Source organism: Branchiostoma belcheri, unplaced genomic scaffold (assembly GCF_001625305.1).
Source record: "Branchiostoma belcheri isolate BF01 breed outbred unplaced genomic scaffold, Haploidv18h27 scaffold11, whole genome shotgun sequence".
Classification (NCBI taxonomy): domain Eukaryota; kingdom Metazoa; phylum Chordata; class Leptocardii; order Amphioxiformes; family Branchiostomatidae; genus Branchiostoma; species Branchiostoma belcheri.
In genome coordinates this window covers 5017667-5036353 of record NW_017802491.1, presented here as the reverse complement: position 1 = coordinate 5036353, position 18687 = coordinate 5017667, and the positions used below count along the sequence as shown (strand labels likewise).

At 42.3% G+C, this 18687-nt stretch overlaps 1 protein-coding gene across 2 annotated transcripts; it reads left to right on the top strand.

The window, feature by feature from the left end:
- Positions 1–1500: 1500 nt before the first annotated feature.
- Positions 1501–15694, top strand: LOC109483233 (toxin MIT1-like). 2 transcript variants are annotated; one of them, XM_019786226.1, is made up of 2 exons: positions 1501–1791; positions 15056–15694. In XM_019786226.1, exons 1-2 carry the CDS (start codon positions 1717–1719, stop codon positions 15320–15322), a joined length of 342 nt encoding a protein of 113 aa, XP_019641785.1. In that variant the 5' UTR covers positions 1501–1716; the 3' UTR covers positions 15323–15694. The 2 variants fall into 2 exon arrangements, with proteins under 2 accessions (XP_019641785.1, XP_019641777.1); XM_019786218.1 differs by lacking the exon at positions 1501–1791 and adding an exon at positions 9161–9422.
- Positions 15695–18687: the final 2993 nt, after the last annotated feature.

The window sequence follows — 18687 nt, the reverse complement described above, 5'->3', positions numbered from 1 at the left end:
GAAAGCAGCACCATTAATAACTGACTGGATGTCAGAGCTGTAGGAAACCGTCTTAACATGCATCCAGTTGTTGAGATGATTACTTTGTTTGTGTCTCTCTCTTTGTAAGGCCACAGCAAGTAATTTTTATGGATGACATCACCACTCGCATTAATTTTCGCCTGATTTTTGGGAAAAAAAGAAATTCTGTTGGCCTCTGACAGTAGTCAACATGCCGAAAATTGGCAAATATGTCTGTTGCCATGCCGGAACGTGGGTGGCCGATAAATATGAAGAGAGGAGACAAGGCAAGGCTCTGATTTAATTTTTTTTGGTCTTTTACTTTGATGAAGTGTTGTATTTCATTCCTTTTATATGTAATAGTGGATGCGTATACGTGATGTTCCCACTGAATCAACACCATTTGCACGATGATTGAAAACTTAGATTTCAAACTTAAATTTCAAAATTTTTCAAAGTTGTTTCAGCGACAAATGGATGTTGCAATAGTTGACAGTAAACATATCACAATATAAGTATCATTGCTTGTTTAACAAGGTTTATGACGTCAAAATATGAAAATGTAGGAATCTTGTTTTTTTTGCCCGCCTTGTTTTCTTTCGCCCTATCACACTAGATTTGGAGACTGCGTAGGATGTCATCCATAAAGTTTACTTGCTATAGCCTAATGTAACTTGCCATGCGTGTTATTGAGTCTTATCTACTATATCTACTAAACCGTGTATCGGTTACACGAATCGTGATCATCAATAAAGATTCTGCGTATGAAGCAACCAGTTAACAGTGTGATAAATGGAGTCAAGACATCTGCAATTACATTTTATTCACATGTAAACGTTCTGGAAAGTTGGGTTCGCCTGTTTGTATTAATGGGAAATGCTTTTATCTGGCATCCAGAAAACACTCACCGTAAAACGCTGTTAAAAAGATAAATTATCTGTTACTACAAATGTTGTTCTTTTAGTACACTTAACCTCATTTTTAGCACCTTTCTGGCGACGTCTAAGCGAATTAACTCCGTCGATGTGACCAAAAAAGCCACTTGACTAACCTTCTTGAATCCACCATTGCAATTCCAATTATTCCCTTTCTAGCAATGAAGTGGGCATTTTCCTCTCTGAGACTATTTATTTGGTAAGTAACTGAGGACCGTCGGTATAGAAATACGTGACAAGAAGTAAATGATTCACAACCAACATAATGTAGACTTAACTTACAAGGAAGAAGTCGCGACCCCAGTTACTGGAGGTCATAAAAACATTATCCACATTATCTACAGTAAACTTGAAGTCCCTCTTACGCTTGGGCACATTTCACTTAATACGTCCCCCGATGACGTAAAAGTTCCATCCGTCCATTTGTAACAAAGTGCTTTATTTCTGGATGGTCTCATTTACGCATTTAGGGGGTCGGCCTGTTAATGGACGCCGATCCGCTGTGGGAAGCAATTTCCTGCGGCGTAGGAAAGACTTTCTTGTGGTATTCAAACGCGGTGTCTTTGTAACCGAAGGGAATTGATGCGTGTGTCGGTTTCATCGCACACTGACGACACCGGGAAACGCGATTACACTCTCTTCAAGGCTAGTCACTGGTCATCAGGGGTGCACCGATACATCTGAAATTTTTAAATCATCGCGCAGGCGCACCCTTGTGTATAATAACGGTAGAATCACTGGTGATTGAGAGTACCGAGGGCCGGACAGACGAGACAAGACAATGGGCACCAACTTGCTGCTGCTTTGCTTCATGATGACCACTTTGACGCAGGGAATGTTCCTGAACATGATAGGGGTGAGTGAAGCACGTCCTTTCTGACTGAAGTTGCACTTTACTAGATTGTACTGTTGAGAATTAATGCAAGTACATGCTGGTTAATTTCATCATCTTGGTAAGAGACTTTACAAGAAGGTTCTATATTCAACAACCAGTTGGTTATAACGTTCGACTTTTTTTCCATCAGGGCAACGATGACTTAAAACACAAAAGTTGTTCCAAAATTGTACCTTCCTGTGCACGTGAATATCTAGTGAAGCAACAGTGCTGTAAATATCCAGTATTATTCAATAGATGATCATTGAAGTTGAAGTTGTACGGTGTCACACATAGCCGGATATTTCCTCGCTAACACTGCCGACCTCCCCAAACCATGGTTAGTCAGGAGTAGGTGGAGGCATGGTCAGTTGGCTGGCGGTTGGTCGGTGTCCGGGAGGAGGTCAGCAGTGTCTGGAGCCTGTTCGGGGGTCAAGTCTAACTCAAATTTATATTGAATTCGATTAGATTCACAACGAAAGGTACGCGTGGCCTATATCTGGTCAGAACGTAACCGAACTTGAGCCAATCTTGGTTGTTAGGTGGTCGAGGAAGGTTCTGAATGTGTGACAGGGGTTTCTCAGGTCCCCTACATGTAACAGGTACGGGACACGATCAGGCTTAACGGTACAATCGTCATCTAAAAGTACCCATGTTTATTTGTGTAGTCTCTTTCAAATTTTTTTCCGCTTTTACGTTTTGTCCCGTATGTGAAGGCTTTGCAAATAGATGGTGTCACCGGGAGTCTATCTTCTAACAATTCTAACATTTCATTACCGCTAGCCAGACAATCCGGGCTATATAGTATAATGTATGTTATCGCTGATAGTATTAGTTAGTGAGGACATCTACGAGCGGAAGGGAGGACTACGTGTAGAACTCTCGAGTGCATGAGACTCCGCCCTGTCACCACCCAAGTGACAGTAGCAGTTCCTATGCTGTTGTCTTACCAGTAAGATAGGAGTACCTTATCCTCATTTGCAAAGGAGTGTTTCAACTGTTGTCTTTTCAGTTATGTTACATGTGAGAGTTTTGACTAGTTCTCTTATTTCTTTTTAAAACGCTGAAGAAGAGTGACGGATGTCACTCAAAACGTCCGGAACATATGCCCGTAATGACCCAGTACATGTGGTAGAGTTTGAATAGTTTTGAATATCGTTTACCTGGATGTCTAACCTTCATTAACATATTGCTGTAAATATTTAAACATTACCGTGCTGTAGACGTGCGTGCGTCTTAACGTGATTATGATAACTTTAAAGAATACTTGATTTTCTTTCAAGGAAAGTTGATTTGGTGGTGTGATATTTCATTTGACGTCAGGACGGATCAGTGTAACAATGGGATTACCTGATTCTACGCAAAACTGACGTCAATTTCGAAAATCCCAGCTCCAGAAATTGTCACTTGAATATATATGCCGATCACGCATAATGAGCCCGTTCTTGACAACAGTGTTTTGTTACACTACAAACCGTCGTTAGGCCTTAATTAGGATATTGCATACGTAGGCACGAGTTGATATAACCCTGGCGTTGTCAGCAGAAGTCACTAACAGACAGACTACATACAGGGAGTCGTCATGGCTGTTTTGGTGCTCATATTGGTGGCTTTGCTTACAGCTCGTCCTGCGGCTGCCAGTATTTTCCTGGGCTTGTTGGAGGTATGATATGTTTTACTGCTCTCTTCCAGAGCGTCTGTCAGTTTGAGTGATTGCTCTGGTCACGGCAGACCGACGAGTCACACGCAGTAGTGTCACGAACAAGCGTGGTGTCGTAAAGAACCTGCGTCTGCAAATTGAAGATAGTGAAGTGTTTAATCTGACGAAATGTCAGTTTTAGTCCGAGGCTTTGTGTTGGATCAGTTTTGCGTGGACAGGAATGAAGTTTACTGCATATCTCGTACGGTAGAAGGTAGAGTATTACGTACCTTGGAGCGTAGCCCGAACCAAGCTTTCTCCACCGACTTAGGCTGATGCCTCGAGGCCTTGCTTTTACAACAGACTAGAGTAGTACAAACGTCATTCAATTAATATCAAAGGTACTGAAGACGCTTTACCTGAAATCTGATCAAACCACACATTCGTGTTTCTGGATTGATCTAAATGCTTTGTACGTTTTTAGGACAGGGCATTGACACGAATGGTGACCGACTGAAACCTCCCTGTATTTAGGTAACATTTGTGGCCTTTGTGGTCTTGGTATAATTTACTAACTTCAACGCTCGAAATCCTTATATTTTTTCTCAACGTTCAAAATCATGTTTTTACTGTAGATTACTATGAATTTGTTTTGTACCACATTAGGCCAAGTTGATTTGATTCTATCTATGGCATCCTCTGGGAACCCCAAACTGATGCAAGCGTGGCAAAACAAGTTTCCTTTCTTATGAAATCTTCGTGGTCATGAAGGTTGAACAAATGACTAAACACAGACTAGATATGGCAAATGAAAGACGCTTCATTTTCATTTCATTTCGGCAGCTGGCTATATTCACCGAATTATTCGAACGAACTGTTGTATATAAATTTGCTGTTTAAATCTATCTAGTGATGATGCCCCTGCTGTACATGATGGCAGCTAGTTCCAATCTACGAGAGTACTAGGAAAAAAACCCAGCTTTGAACACCTCAATCCTGGCTTGATAACTCTAGTACTTGAAGTTATTAACAAGCTGCAATGTAACGTTTCAATCGTTAATTGCTCTTGACTCGTTAGTCTCCATTGTTCAGCCACAGTTCGCATATTCACGATCTCCAATATTCTCTAACAGCTCTTCAGGCTGGCAGGATAATTGCAGCGTACTTTGATGACGCATGTTTTACATGTTGTAATCAACTTTACGGACAGCCAGAGGGGCTTGCACTATGATCTTACAACGCTATATAACTTTATTATATCGTAGAACGGTGAGTAGACAGGAGATTGGACAATTCAATTGGAATAAGAGCAAGCCGATCACTTGATGTTTTGTACCGAAGCTAGCGCGTGTCTGAAGTCAGCTCCTGCAGCAGAGGTTGTCACTATGGTCAGACTGTACCTGTCCCTGTTGCTTCTGATGTGCACGTCTATCGTGTCGGGCGGCATTATTCCCAGGTCTTTTATCTGGGTAGGTTTGCGAATCCTTTTTTATGTTTATAGAAAGTACCCCTGCTGTCGCGGAAGTATATCTTTCAGAGATGAACGTATGTAAAATTCCATGTTGTGGTTGCTTAATGTATAGTTGTAAAATATCTGTATCTAAATTGTTCGGTACAATATGTAACATTATGTATGGTAAACGTTAACTTCACGGAGACGTTTCGAAGCAAAATGCCCGCGATTAACAGTAAGATCCTCCGCACCAGGGAGCAGCCCAGTCAGGTCCCTGTCACACTGAGCCGAATATGGCCTCCCGAACACTGCCGAACTCCCCAGCCATGGCTAGGAGTAGGTCGAGAGGAAGGTCGGTTGGGTCGGTTCAGCCAGGTTGGCTACTGTTCGGATGCGCCACCCAAATGTTTCAAAATGTTTGAAACATTCGAGTGTGGATGTGAGGTTCTGCAATAGTTGACTAGCGGTTGGCTGGTGTTCGGGAGTAAGTTGAGGCGTGGTCGACTTTCAAATTGGACTCAAATTCAATCTGATTCGTACAGAAATGTAGGCGGGCCTAAATCTGGTCAGACCGCTCCCGAACTTCAGCCAACCTTGACCTTGGTCGGCTGGAGTTCGGAAGGTCTGAATGTGTGACGGGATTTGCGCACAAACGTGTTATCAGGAAACGTCATTGTAATTTTACTCCACAATGCCGAATATTGAAATAATCACCTACACTTACTGCTTGATATGCCGTGGTAAATGTATATGATTACAGCATTTTGTCAGATAAATTGAGGAAACAGGAAGAAATTACTGCAAGTAATCGGTATGAAGTGCCACGTATCGACGTGTTGTCGGTTCATTTTAAAGAGTGTGACTTCTGCAATTGGTCTGTTGAGAAAAGTGATTCCGTACGTAGATGCGTAGTTCCTCATTCAGACGACATTGGTTTAATTTTAAGGAGGACATTCGCGCGCACATTGATTCCCGCCTGTTCTCAACTAAAAATCACCTCCGGTCCTCCGAGGCTCTGGCCTGGTGCCATCCTCTGTGGTCCATGGTAGCTAGCGACAATAGGGAGCCGGCGGTAACTACGGAGGATGGCACCCAGGCTGTCGAAGCTCCACAGAACTTAAGAACTCAGTACAGTACCAAATCCCGCGCGCTATGCCCTCTGTTCGGGTTAAGATATGGCTGGTAAAAGAGGGGGCCTTAGGCCGGGGCCCGAACAGAAGCAAAGCGGTATGCGCGGATGTCTTTTCAGGCGTACGCCAGCCTTTTGGGAATAACATTATTCGCAGACCACAGTACACACGGTCCAGAGATGTCCCTGGTCACTTCGTGTTAACCTTCGTGGATCTGTGGGTACTGCGCTTGCGCTATCCTGGGGTCTCAGTCGAAAATGGACAAAAAATCCTGCAGGAAACATTCGACCTCGGGACTGGCAATGGGCGTTTTATAGTTGCCAGCAATTCCAATGGTAAAAACGTCGTTATAGCCTCCCGCCCACTTTTTTTTTTAAATCTCCTGTTATCTCAAACCTTCCATCGCGCAATGGTTCACCTTTCTTACCCTGCCTTGCTACACAGGAACTGGCATGTGTGGGTGATTGATATCTTCCCCCTCCCATAGTGCATAGCGGCTCGGGATAGTGCAGACGGCTCATAAATGCCGCAAAAGGCTTTACCGGCTTGCCGTAAAAGTACTACCGCAAATTATCATTATAATTTGTATTCCTGTTGTTTATCAGCATTTTTGGGCTGGACTTTTTTATTCGCCCACGCGCACTAGTTTAGGGTCTTCAAAGCATGTCATCCATAAAATTAAGTCAGTGTGTCCTTACAATACAGTCAGTGTGTCCTTACAATAGGTCTGTCGACTGTTTTTATGTTAATAACGGTACTAGTAGTTATGTATCATAAGCTGGAATCCTTCCTTCCATCCACCCATCTTTCCATCAATTCATCCATCCATCCATCCATCCATTCATCCATCCATCCATCCATCCATCCATCCATCCATCGATCTATCCATCCATCCATCCATCCATCCATCCATCCACCCATCCTTCTACACACCCATCCATCCATCGATCTATCCGCCGATCTATCTATTACATCTCTCTCTCTCTATCTATCTATCTATCTATCGCACGTCAATGCATTCAAAGCATTTCTAACATCGATGGCATCGATGGCAAACCAAGTTTACTCCTCACCCTGCCGTACGTTCACATACTTCTAGTGACAAGTTTTAGATCTCACCTTGTCTTTCATGATGAACATTTCACGGCCATTTCGAGACGACATGAAAATAAAGGACTCTTCACATGTCCATCAAAGTACGCTAATGTGTCTTACGTGCCCACTTAAAAAATTCTATCTGTAATTGCCGAGGTCATTACATAGTCTCCCGAACGTACATTGGCATACTCCTAGGGACATTTTTTTTTACTTTATTGTGTCATACATATGATATGTACATCTGCTCGCAAATTCTCGCATCGTTCATGAAACTAATTCTGATTCATGTACGCAAGGGATTTATCATGAAATGGCAACTTTGCTCCATGTGCGCACTGGGTTTATCTTAAAATAATCACGTTCAATGTCCTGGCGTCATAGCAACGACACCTTGCGGTACGGAACCAAACTACACGTACCTGAGCTGGGCCGCCTCCTATGCTAAGCCCCCTGGAAGAGCAAAATGAGATGTATCAGCGTAGACTGTGTCTGCTGGCTACAAGGCATTTCTAATACGAGCAATTGATTTTTTGTTTACATTATGTACGTTTAAATCATTTGAGGTCATATGCAAATTTTCGGTAGGTAAATCACCTAACTGTCATGCCCTCTTTTGCCTACCATTCGCTGGCCGTGACGTCATGGTGATCACTCTCATATTGATGTGTATTAATCAAATTTATTATCATAATCATTTTGTAGCTACTTTTTACCATTTACGGTGTGCTAGTAAAACGTTTTTGAAACGGAAAATTCATGCGCGCGAGGACGACATACATAGAATAAAATCAACACGGCCTAACATACATTGACGTTGTTTTAGGGACACGTTTGAGGTCCGGTGTCTACGTTCATGATGATCAAAACAATTCACCCACCATTTCAAGACGTCATTAAAGTGATGGACACTCCACATCTTTATCATCGACCATCTCAAGTTGGCATAATACGTCATTGACCACGCACATTTCTATGATAATGATACTGGAAGTAGGTCATTGTGTCTTAAGTAGCCTCCTTAACAACTTCTATGAAGTATATATACGTAAGTCTATAACTGAAGTGGTCATCTAACGTTAGATAACTCACCCTTTTAGTTACACTTTTTATGGCTTGGTGTTCTACTTAGTTTTTTTATGCTAAAAAGACTAAGTGTTCGCTGAACTAACACCGATATACCTGTAATCTCAAAGAAGATCTTTTAATGGCTGCAAAAACAGTATCAAATAGCCAGGTAGTATCCATTTGCCAGGTAGCTATGATTTGCTGGCGAAAAAAGGAAGATAAAAATATAAAGAAACGAAGTCTGATAAAATCGTCAAAATAAGCCAAAGCCTAATTCTTTACTTGAAGAGTAATCTACTTGATGACCGAAGAAATGTTTAACTTTTGCGCTTTACTATGTGCTATGCCAAAACACTTAGCGGCTAATGTAAATTTGTCTCATTTCAGTCTTACCCATTGCGATTCGATCGAGATTTTCCATATCAATGCTATACATGATGAAATGATCGGGAGATTGCAACTTACGCACTACGGGGGCACCAACGTCGGCGGCATATTTCGTTGACAAAGAAACTCATTACTTTGGGAAAATTTTTCGTATTTGCAGCCCTATAATTTAGCTTGGTAAGATTCAAATCGAAAACGGGTTTCGCATTCCAAAACGTATATACCATTCCAAAGTGGAATGCATGTTGAGGTCATAATCATGTGTTTTGGTTCTAACCTAATCTAAACACACACATACACAGAAAGACAGACAGACAGACAGACAGACAAAGAAGGCTAACTTGACAGGTACTAGGTACAAAATGGAGTCTGGATGCTCGACAGCGTGGTTGGACACGTTCTGGAACATTCCAAATCGTGGTCCAGCTGTTCCATGATTTTCATTCCAAAACGTGCCTGCTTTATTCCAAAACGTTGTTTATTCTAAGACAAATTTCGGAATAGCACGTTTTGTAATGCAATAGCGGTTCGTATTTGATGTACTAACGAACACACCTTCCCCACGCCGCTTCCCACGCGGGTTGGTAAATTTCTAATAAGTAGGTCGTTAGGTACCACTTATCGCTATGTCCTATCCACACGGACGTCACCAGTGCGTGACGTGGCAGTACGTCCAGCGGGGGATATAAAAGCTGTCAGTAAGTTACGCCTGGTGTAGATCGTGCAGACCCGAGCCAGAGTCATGCCTCACTCCGGGAACTCCCGTCTCCTCGTCCTCACAGTTCTGGTCATCTTCAGCCTGAGTGGTGTGTGTGGTCTGTGGGGCCTCACTGTCACAGGGGTGAGTCGTCCGTACTTACTACTTCATCCTCTTCACTCCCTGTGGAGCATAAGGCGCCGACAAGCTTCCTCCAACCACTCCGGTCCTGGACTAGCCATCCAATCTCGAGCCAGGTCTTTTTTGGCTGCTCTAGTTTCCCCTTCCCCTGTCTTTCTCCGTGTCCCTAGGCGCCTGCCTCTTTTATGCTTCCATGGGGGAGTCCATCTGAGGGCGACATTAGGATGTCATTCGTACCTTCCACAAAAAAAAAACAAAAAAAAATCTGTTCTTGGTGGCAGGTTCTGGGTTTATACAGAAGATTCTTTACCTTCGCTTTCAATTATGTCGAAGTAGACGACGAAATGCAATGCCAAAAGCTCTACAATAAATCATTAATTTTTAATATTTTGTACCTAGCTTTCACAAAAAAGAAGAGAAACTCCGTTCTTAATCTTGCTGGCATTATTCGGTGTTTGCAGTTCATTTGCCGCCGATTCCTTAAAAATGGATGAGATGATTTGATAGAATAGTACTTCTGCTTGTAACCACACGGATGCATGGCTATCACGATAGAGTGACCACAATAGATAAGCTAGGTAGCGATTCTCCGTATCTTTTTTAGAGTCTAGTAGGAGTGCTGTGGACTATAGGCTGCTGTGCGATTGTATTCTCAAATACAGCTTTGATGTTTAACCATATTGTAGGTAATTTGGGCAGAGGTCAATCATATAAGCTGTGTTAAATATATTAAATTCGGCCACAGCAAGGAAATTTCATGGATGACATCCTCAATCTCCAGAAAAAAAAGGCGGGCTAACAAGAGCAAGATTCCTACGTTTTCAAATGTTGACATCATAAACTTTATAAAACAAGAAATGATACGTATACTGTGGTAAGTTTACTGACAACTATTACATCATCCATTTGTCACTGAAACAACTTGGAAAAACAAGTTTTCAATTATTGTACAAATGAAACATCACATCTACTCAACCTCCATCACTTATATAAAAGGAACGAAATTCTTTACTGCATCAAAGTAAAAGACAAAACAATGAATCAGAACCTTATCTTGTCTCCTCTCTTCATATTTATCTGCGATCCATGTTCCGGCATGGCAACAGACATGGATCATGGACTTTGTCTATTTTCAGCAAGTTGACCACTGTCAGAGGACAACGAAATTTCTTGTTTTCATTTCCTAAATCAGGCGAAAATTAACGCGCGCGCTGATGTCATCCATAAAAATTACTTGCTGTAGCCTTATTGCAAAGATCAAATGGTGCAGTCTGAATAATGAGACTGGGTCATCATTTGCAGGACATGCACACATTATCATTGCCTGTTTACGTGCTTAGCACACTTTCAGCACCAAGGACAGGGCAAGGATACTGCCGGGCCGCCGGGCATGGATGGTAATGAGAACCATTCAAACCGTGTTAATGGCCGTTCCAAGTTCCAAACTACTATATGTAATGACATATTCTATTCAGAATGTGCCGTCAACCATCCTAGATGCCACCGCCAGATTCTGTCTGTATGCAATATCCACTTCAACTTGTTTCCACAGTTTTCTATTTCTGGCAAAATGTTCAGATAATAACTGTATGTTCGCTTCGCCTTCGGAGAGAAATGGGGAGTATTTTTGCCCTCCATTCACCGTGGCAAAGTCTCTACTTTCATTTGAATGTTTCCTATCTTCACCGAAAAGGAACAGAAATTGTTGCCGGCATTATGCAGGGTGCGCCTGACCTGTCTAGAGCCGTCCTTTCATAGCGCCTGCCCTGGGTCGTGGATATGTTCTGACATACACTTGAGTCAGTTTGCAGTGCGCCGTAAACCGGCATGCACATAAAGATAGTAGAAACGCAAAATGATACTACAGTGTGCGACGCAAGAGACGTACAGATAGTTTTATAATGGGAGAGAAGTGAAACTCTGCCAGACCTCGACTGCAGCTCAGGGCGACTACGTGAGAAGATAATCTTGCTACAGGGACCTCTGCGCACGACACACGCGCTGTTCACCATTAACTTATTTATAGGAGATCCACTTGCTGATTTCATTGTAAGGAACTCTGAATGCCTGGAGGACAGACATTACACATTTGTACGACCGGATCCGGGTAGCCTAGGCATTCATATTTATTTATACCAACTCAGTTGTAAAATCTTTAAAACATCGCCGAGAGCAGCGTTTGTAGTAGGCTGGTGTGAGGATACTTACCATTGGTTTTGTACAGAAGCTAACTTGTGTTATGCAGAAGGGCGGTTGTACCAGCTATGCAAATACGGATACAGAAGCTGGTATCTTACGCCGAAGGGCAGTTATACCGGCTTTACAAATACAGAAGCTGGTGTGTTACGCCAAGGGTGGTCATACTACTGGCTATACAGATACAGAATCTGGTGTGTTTCGCAAAAGGGCGGTTATACCGGCAGTTTGTGGCAGCATCACTACCTCATTATCATCGTCGTTGCGTAATTACCCCATTATCATCGTTGCCACACCCCATTGTCATACTTGGTACGTCACTACCTCCTTATCATCGTTGTTATCGCCCACACTATCATTACAAACAATTGCTTAGAAGGTCTAAAGACTCGGTACATGTGCAATTAGCTTTGTCTGCAACCCAACTGAAGTGAGTTAGTTCATTTCAGAGAAACTTGCACAAGAGATGGGAACCAAATTTATGTCACGTTTTGCTATTGGTATTCTGCGCGTGGAAAAATTGCGTTTGAAAACACGTGGAACCCAACTGAAGTGGGTTATTAGTTTATTTCAGAGAAACTTGAACCGGAGACGGGAACTAAATTTAAACAGCTTCAGTTTGTATCAATGACGTGTATGTCACGTTTTGCTATTGTGTCCAGCAAGTTCTCCGGTGCCACAAACGGGTTAGGGTTTACTTTTTTTGTGCGCGTAAAAAATAGGGCGTAAAAATCTGCTCGTAAAAAATTCCCAAGGGATTCAAAAACCTTTCGCTGTTTTAGTTAGACACTTGAATTCAGATAAATGTCATGAAATAGAATTGAGCATCATACTTTTGCACTCTAGAGTACACTTCCCTGTTTTATAATTTTTCCCGTCATTTTCAACTTTTAAGTTTTCGCGACCAAGATCAAGAAAGATTTTCGAGTCAAAGAACCTGCTTTAAGAAAATTTGAAATAAAGATATGCAAATTAACCAATTCCTAATTGAACTAAAATCATTAATTTTCGAAACGTTCAGGTTCTAGAAGATAAAAATAATATCGCAGTGACACATGTTTCTGCCTAAGAATTCGGTACTGCACATTTCAATTTTTCATGCGCAAGTGTTTCACGAACACCCCCACCCCCAACAACTTATCGCATGTAAGTCTTGCCTATGGAATCAATTAACTCTGTAAATCTGTGACATTCTCAATTCAAAACTATCGTGCTGAGTCTATTTCTTCTAATCTTTAGAATCTCAATCACTAATTCACTCACTCACTCATTCACGTCACTCTAATCTCTCACTCATTCATGCACTAGGTCTGAAATGTGTTTTGATGTGTTTTCATAATAGGTCTGAAATGTGTTTTGAACTTTGCCCCACATTCAAACTTTCTGCGCAGTAAGTCGAGTCAAAGTAGATACTTAAGTTTCTAGAATGCAATTAAGATGATAAGATACATGATTATAACAGCAACCAGTAAAACTCATTCTTGATAAAGACTGAATTAAAGTCGAAACCGGTCGAATTCCGTCTCGAGTCTGTCATTTTCCCATCGCTACGAATGGAGCAACCAGTAAAAGCATTCGCGATGAAATTAACTCAAAGCGTTTAGCAAGTTCACCCAACGTTGCTTAAACATTTTGCACGTTCGCACACACATTTATCTGGAGTGCTATTACACGTGGACACTTTCTTCGCAATACATATTATTCTTCACCAGTATCAACTACATGTTCATAGCCTCCTCATGATACATTCTACCACATATTCCGAGTACAAGTGGATACTTTCTTCGCAATACAAGGTATTCTTCATGCACATACATTACGGTACTCAAAACTCTCATGATACTTGTTAACGTTATTCAAAGCTTTATGCCTCCACTCAGTTAAGTTCAGGCGCATCTTTCTCAGTAGTATTGGAGTGGTGCTCGATCTATTGTTCCACTTAATCAAGTTCAACAGGCAGCTATTTAAAAGTAGAACTAGAGCCTACCCGAAAGGGGCATTATCTAACATTTTTGCACCAAACTTGAAACATTTTGAGTTTTTGATGGAAAAAATCTTCGTGATTATAATTTACTTCCACGTTTCACCACATTTGTGCAAATATCTCACATTTCTGACATTTATGGTTGGCAATAAAACAGCCCACACGAGGCGCACTCAGTTTGTGGTGCCACCACAAATTATCAGAATGTAAACAGTTTTGTTTCCAACTATACACACACTCATAGCGATTCATATTTTGGCCCCTCCACTTTCTAAATGGCACTTATTTGCAATTGACTAGGATTTATTCAGCTTACTTTGTAGAGAAATGATCAGAAAATTGACTTTTTATATCGTCCCAATCTTACATAATGCAGCTTTAACTGAAAACGCTCCCATCTTCATCAACAAGGATTTTTTTTCTAGACAAAGTCAGAAAGCGAGGATGACATCTAAGGGTGCGACGGGGTCAACACACGCAACCTCGTGAAAATTCGCCGTGACAGTATTGGGCCAAAATTGAGTTGCGTCCATTTTTCTTTAAGTGCTCAAACTGCCACCCTGTTAATGGAAGTGTTTAACACTCGGCCCTTTTATTCCGCCTCTGATCCCACAGATGTACCGAGGGGAATAACGCACTTAAACCCGGACAAGTGGAGAGTATCACATAGTCCATTATCTCATGATGATGTTATTTGCGTGTGAACACCTACTCCCCAAGAAGAGATTTAGGCTTCGGATTTTTTTTACGTGTTTTAGGCGTTTTATCGGGCTTTCTTTTTTTTTCTTTCTCTTTTTTGTACTTGTATCTTTGGGCGGCAAATGGATACTGCACTACCAGTTTGATAGTGCCTTGCAGCCACAAAAAAATCTGCTGGGAGATAAATAAACAATTTTCTCGATCGTGCCTTAAACTTCTAACTCACACTGAGGGCTGCAAGAATTAGTTGTTTGTCGTTTTCTTGTATCTTGTAAAGTGTGCCACCGTTCAACTATGTGGCCGCGATGGGACTGTACATGTATTCTGAAACAACAAAGCAGTCATCAGAAGTACACTTATCATACATAATGTAATTTTATAGGTTCGTAAAAGAACCTTGATACAAAGTAATTGGAGGATATTCAGTCTTCTTTAAGCTGATATAAGCTAGTGCCTGTAAACGTGGCTTAATCGAGGAGTTGCCCGTGATTAGACACATTTGCTACCCCCGCGCAACTGGATTTCCTATCAAAAGGCCGGTTGTGAATATTACATTGTTCGTTCAATTTTCCTCCTTTTCAGTGATTCCGTATCTATATAACGTATATCAATATGTATGTGAGAGCGTCCGCCTGAGGTAACGCAATCAGTTGGTCAGTCGTGTTGAAGAAGGCTGTAGCCTTAGTTCAATTCCTCTCCCTTTAATCTGTTACTATATGGGATCTATGTTGACTGTGTCCCCGTTGTGTTACCACAGGTATGTGAGAGTGACCGCCAGTGCATCCAGGCCAGGGGCCAGAAGTCTTGCTGCGCCCCGCTGGGACTGCGGGACCTCTTCTCGGGGATCCCGGTCTGCAAGCCGATGGGCCTCCGGGGCGACCGCTGCCACATCGCTGGGGACTACCTGCCGTACCCGCTGGACACCCCCAGGCGCTTCTGGCGCTGCCCCTGCGCCGACGGCCTGTCCTGCCTGGCGCCCAAGGGCTCGCTGCTCGGCCGCTGCAACTATCCACGCATGCGGTGATGACGTCACCAGCGGCGATGATGTCATCAACGCGGCCGCCATCTTTGTTCCGTGATGACCTGACCAGCACACGGCCGCCATCTTTGAAATTTACATAGGCAGACGGACGTGTTCTTTCTCTAATTGTGAACTGAACAAATTAAATGTTGTTTGGCAGCCTCGTGAACCACAAAAGATAAAGAAAATGTCGTCTGCCTATTGTAGCACGGAGCATTTGGTTTTAGGAACACATTCCAAAGAAACATTTGTTGCAGACAAAGTTCCGGAAAAATTAGAGGACGTTAGTTACAATTTGTCGTTGGAAACGAAATGTGATGTGTTTTGGAAGTTTGCACACCGTCAAGCAATGTCCAACAATCAATAAGATATATTTTACACTGAACCCTTAAATCTTCAACATCTGAAATATGTTTGGCTGGTATACTATACAGGTATGGTTGCGTAACTAGCTGATAGCTTGCTATTGTTAAAGGCGAAGCCCGGCATACTTACTACATTTGTCAAATATATCCATACATGTCTTGGAAACACTTTGATATGGGAAACAGTATAAAGGGACATGGTTGTCTTATCGAGTGCATTTTCTTCTATGATGTTTTTCCTTATAACTTTCAAGTCCGTGCTCTATGAATGTCGATTACGCTACACTCATTTGATCAGTTTTTAATGTGATTATATCACTGAATATAAAACACGGTTCGTGTTCGATTTTGATCATGCATATACAATCTTAACAAAAACGAGCTGGACTCACGAATGTACACGTAAACAGTTCACAATAAACGTATGACGACTTGAAAACTTACTACTTTTCTTTGTCTTTTCAGGCTCTGATTTTTCTGAGCCAATGTCATACATTGCATACGTTCCAAACATGTCTCGAAAATTATGTTTATCTTCGCGGAAGGAAAACATATTGTTTCTCACTTTCTTCTCCAAACACAAAAAGCCAATGACCTGGAGCAGACGTATATATATCACCATGGTAACAGGCGCTGTATCAGACACCCTGTGGTTTTGGGTTACCGTTATGTAGCAGGACAGAGCTTGAAAATTGACGAGCTGGTCATCATATGTATTCTTGATGAGTAACTTTGAGTTAGAATAAACAGAGCAATTTTTGTTGAGCTAGACCATGGTCATGTACATGTAATCATTACGCATTTGCCTTGCAAATATTACCTTTCTAGTTGCTTGCTGTATGGGCTTTTCTGCCAGGAGGCGCTTCAACTGCATCGCAAACTCGCAAAACCAATGCTTTTGGAAAAAATAGTTTACGTAGGAGTTGCTAAAATAGTATAGAATTAGGGTCGGGTGATGTGTTTTCAGGGAAGGATTTCTTTCGGTTGAAAGTAAAAGATGAGACCTAATTACCTTGTATCTTGACAGTCGGGGATTCGCGTTGTTCGAAGTATATGTGGGTAGCTTTCTGCAGTACTGAAGACATCGACAGGCGGCAGTATTAGTGCAGGGGAAGATGCCTATGTCTCATTTTCCCATCTTTGGTCTTTACAAAGAAATGTTTGTAAGCCTGTGGAAAAAACGATAACCTGTCGTACATATGGACTGCCACGGAAACGTCTGACTCTATACACAATTTATCCAGCTGTTTATTTTGTATGATGTATCTACCTGGATGTCTAGTGCCTTCATCAGTAGGCTTGGGGCCGGGTTTATATCAGTACCTATCTAGTCCTATGCCTGAATGGATTATGATCAGGTACGATTCGGGAGAGTCACTAGCGTATCCAGAACCGTGACTAATATTATCTAGTTCTGTGCCTGAAATGGTTAGGAGCAGGCACGGTTCTGGATAGTCTTCGCGTATACAAGACCGTAGATTTGCCACAGGCATGATCATTATGGATACGCGAGGTCTATCCAGAACCGTGTCTGAGCATGGTTCTGGATAAAGCACGGTTCTGAATACGCATGGTCTATTCAGAACCGTGTCTGAGGATTGTTCTGGATAAAGCACGACAGAGTTTTCGCCCGTGTCCAGCCTTGCCATGAGACACCGTCACGACTGCGGAACTCACATGCGACGCGAGCAGTGACAGATCTGTCCAACAGTTCCCCAAAACAAGCATGTAGTCTGAGGGAAAAGGCCACAGGGGTTTGTCGTCACCTCGATTCCCACGACTGCCAGGGAGGTGAAGTATGCTAATTGATGACGGCTCGGACCTTGAGAAAGTCAGGAAAAAGGCCGGAGTCAGTAAAGATGACGGGGGGAGCGGTGGGGAATGAAGGCCGATAAACTGGCGAGAAAGAATATTTATGGGCTGTTGTTCGATCGCTCGTCCTATTTGTTCATTTTTCAAACTGTCACTTATACTTGCTGCAGGCATCGTTACCTATAGATACAGTACTAGTGTTAATGGTACCGAAAGAAAATCCATTCCTTTGCAAATGTGTTTTGTCTTCTTTGTAACTTTGTTGAATTGTCTTCAACCAGTGTAAAAGAGGGCTTCAGTGAGCGATGCAAGTTTTCTGAACGTTATGTCTGAAGTTCTATTGCATAAGGCAATACAGGTAGATGCATATTGGGGCATTTTCTGGGCATTCTCAAGTTGCAAGACCCAAACTCGTGGGACTTCCTGCGCAGCTGACGCTGGGAACTTGGCAGCCATGGCCGTTTAGTTCTGATGCACAGGTGCAGAAACATACAATGTACACCTGTAAGATGCAATAATTCAGGTTGTCTTAAACTGAGCCTTGACCAAAATAAGTAGTCTCCATCAAAACTACTTCATGAAATTCTTGAAACTGGCTGAGTTGGATGACTGATGGTGGAATGTTACTAGCGTTGTTGATTTGGAATCCAACGGTTCATGGGTTCGAATCCCAAGCAGGTACTAATTTTGCGTCTTGGAGAAAGGCACTTTACACCGACTTCCTCTAGCTTTGAGGTCGGAGCCTCAACCACGACTGTTTGATAGAACACGGTTCAATTTTCACCCGTTTTAGATATGGCCATATCTAAATGTACCGATCACCATGTGAAGCTTGTCACATTACAGTGATAACAGAAGAACACAGACAGATCCCACCATGGGCACACAGATATCCGCCGTGTCGAAGGACGCACTCTTCCGGCTCGTATCAATGTTTAAGACGCGGTCAAAGTCGGTTGTTGCACTTTCTTTAACTTGTGGTACGAGTTTTCAGCTATGTCACAAGACAACTGGATTTCTCCTACGACACAGCCTAGACTGGCCCGATAATCATTGCTGTCTAAACTTGCTGTCGTAAACCTACTTGTTCAGTGTTTACCTATGTGCATTTTTATCATACATCTTAAAATTACAACGACTTGTCGCAAGCTCTTCTACAACTCACAAACAAACAAGTTGATACAACTTGAA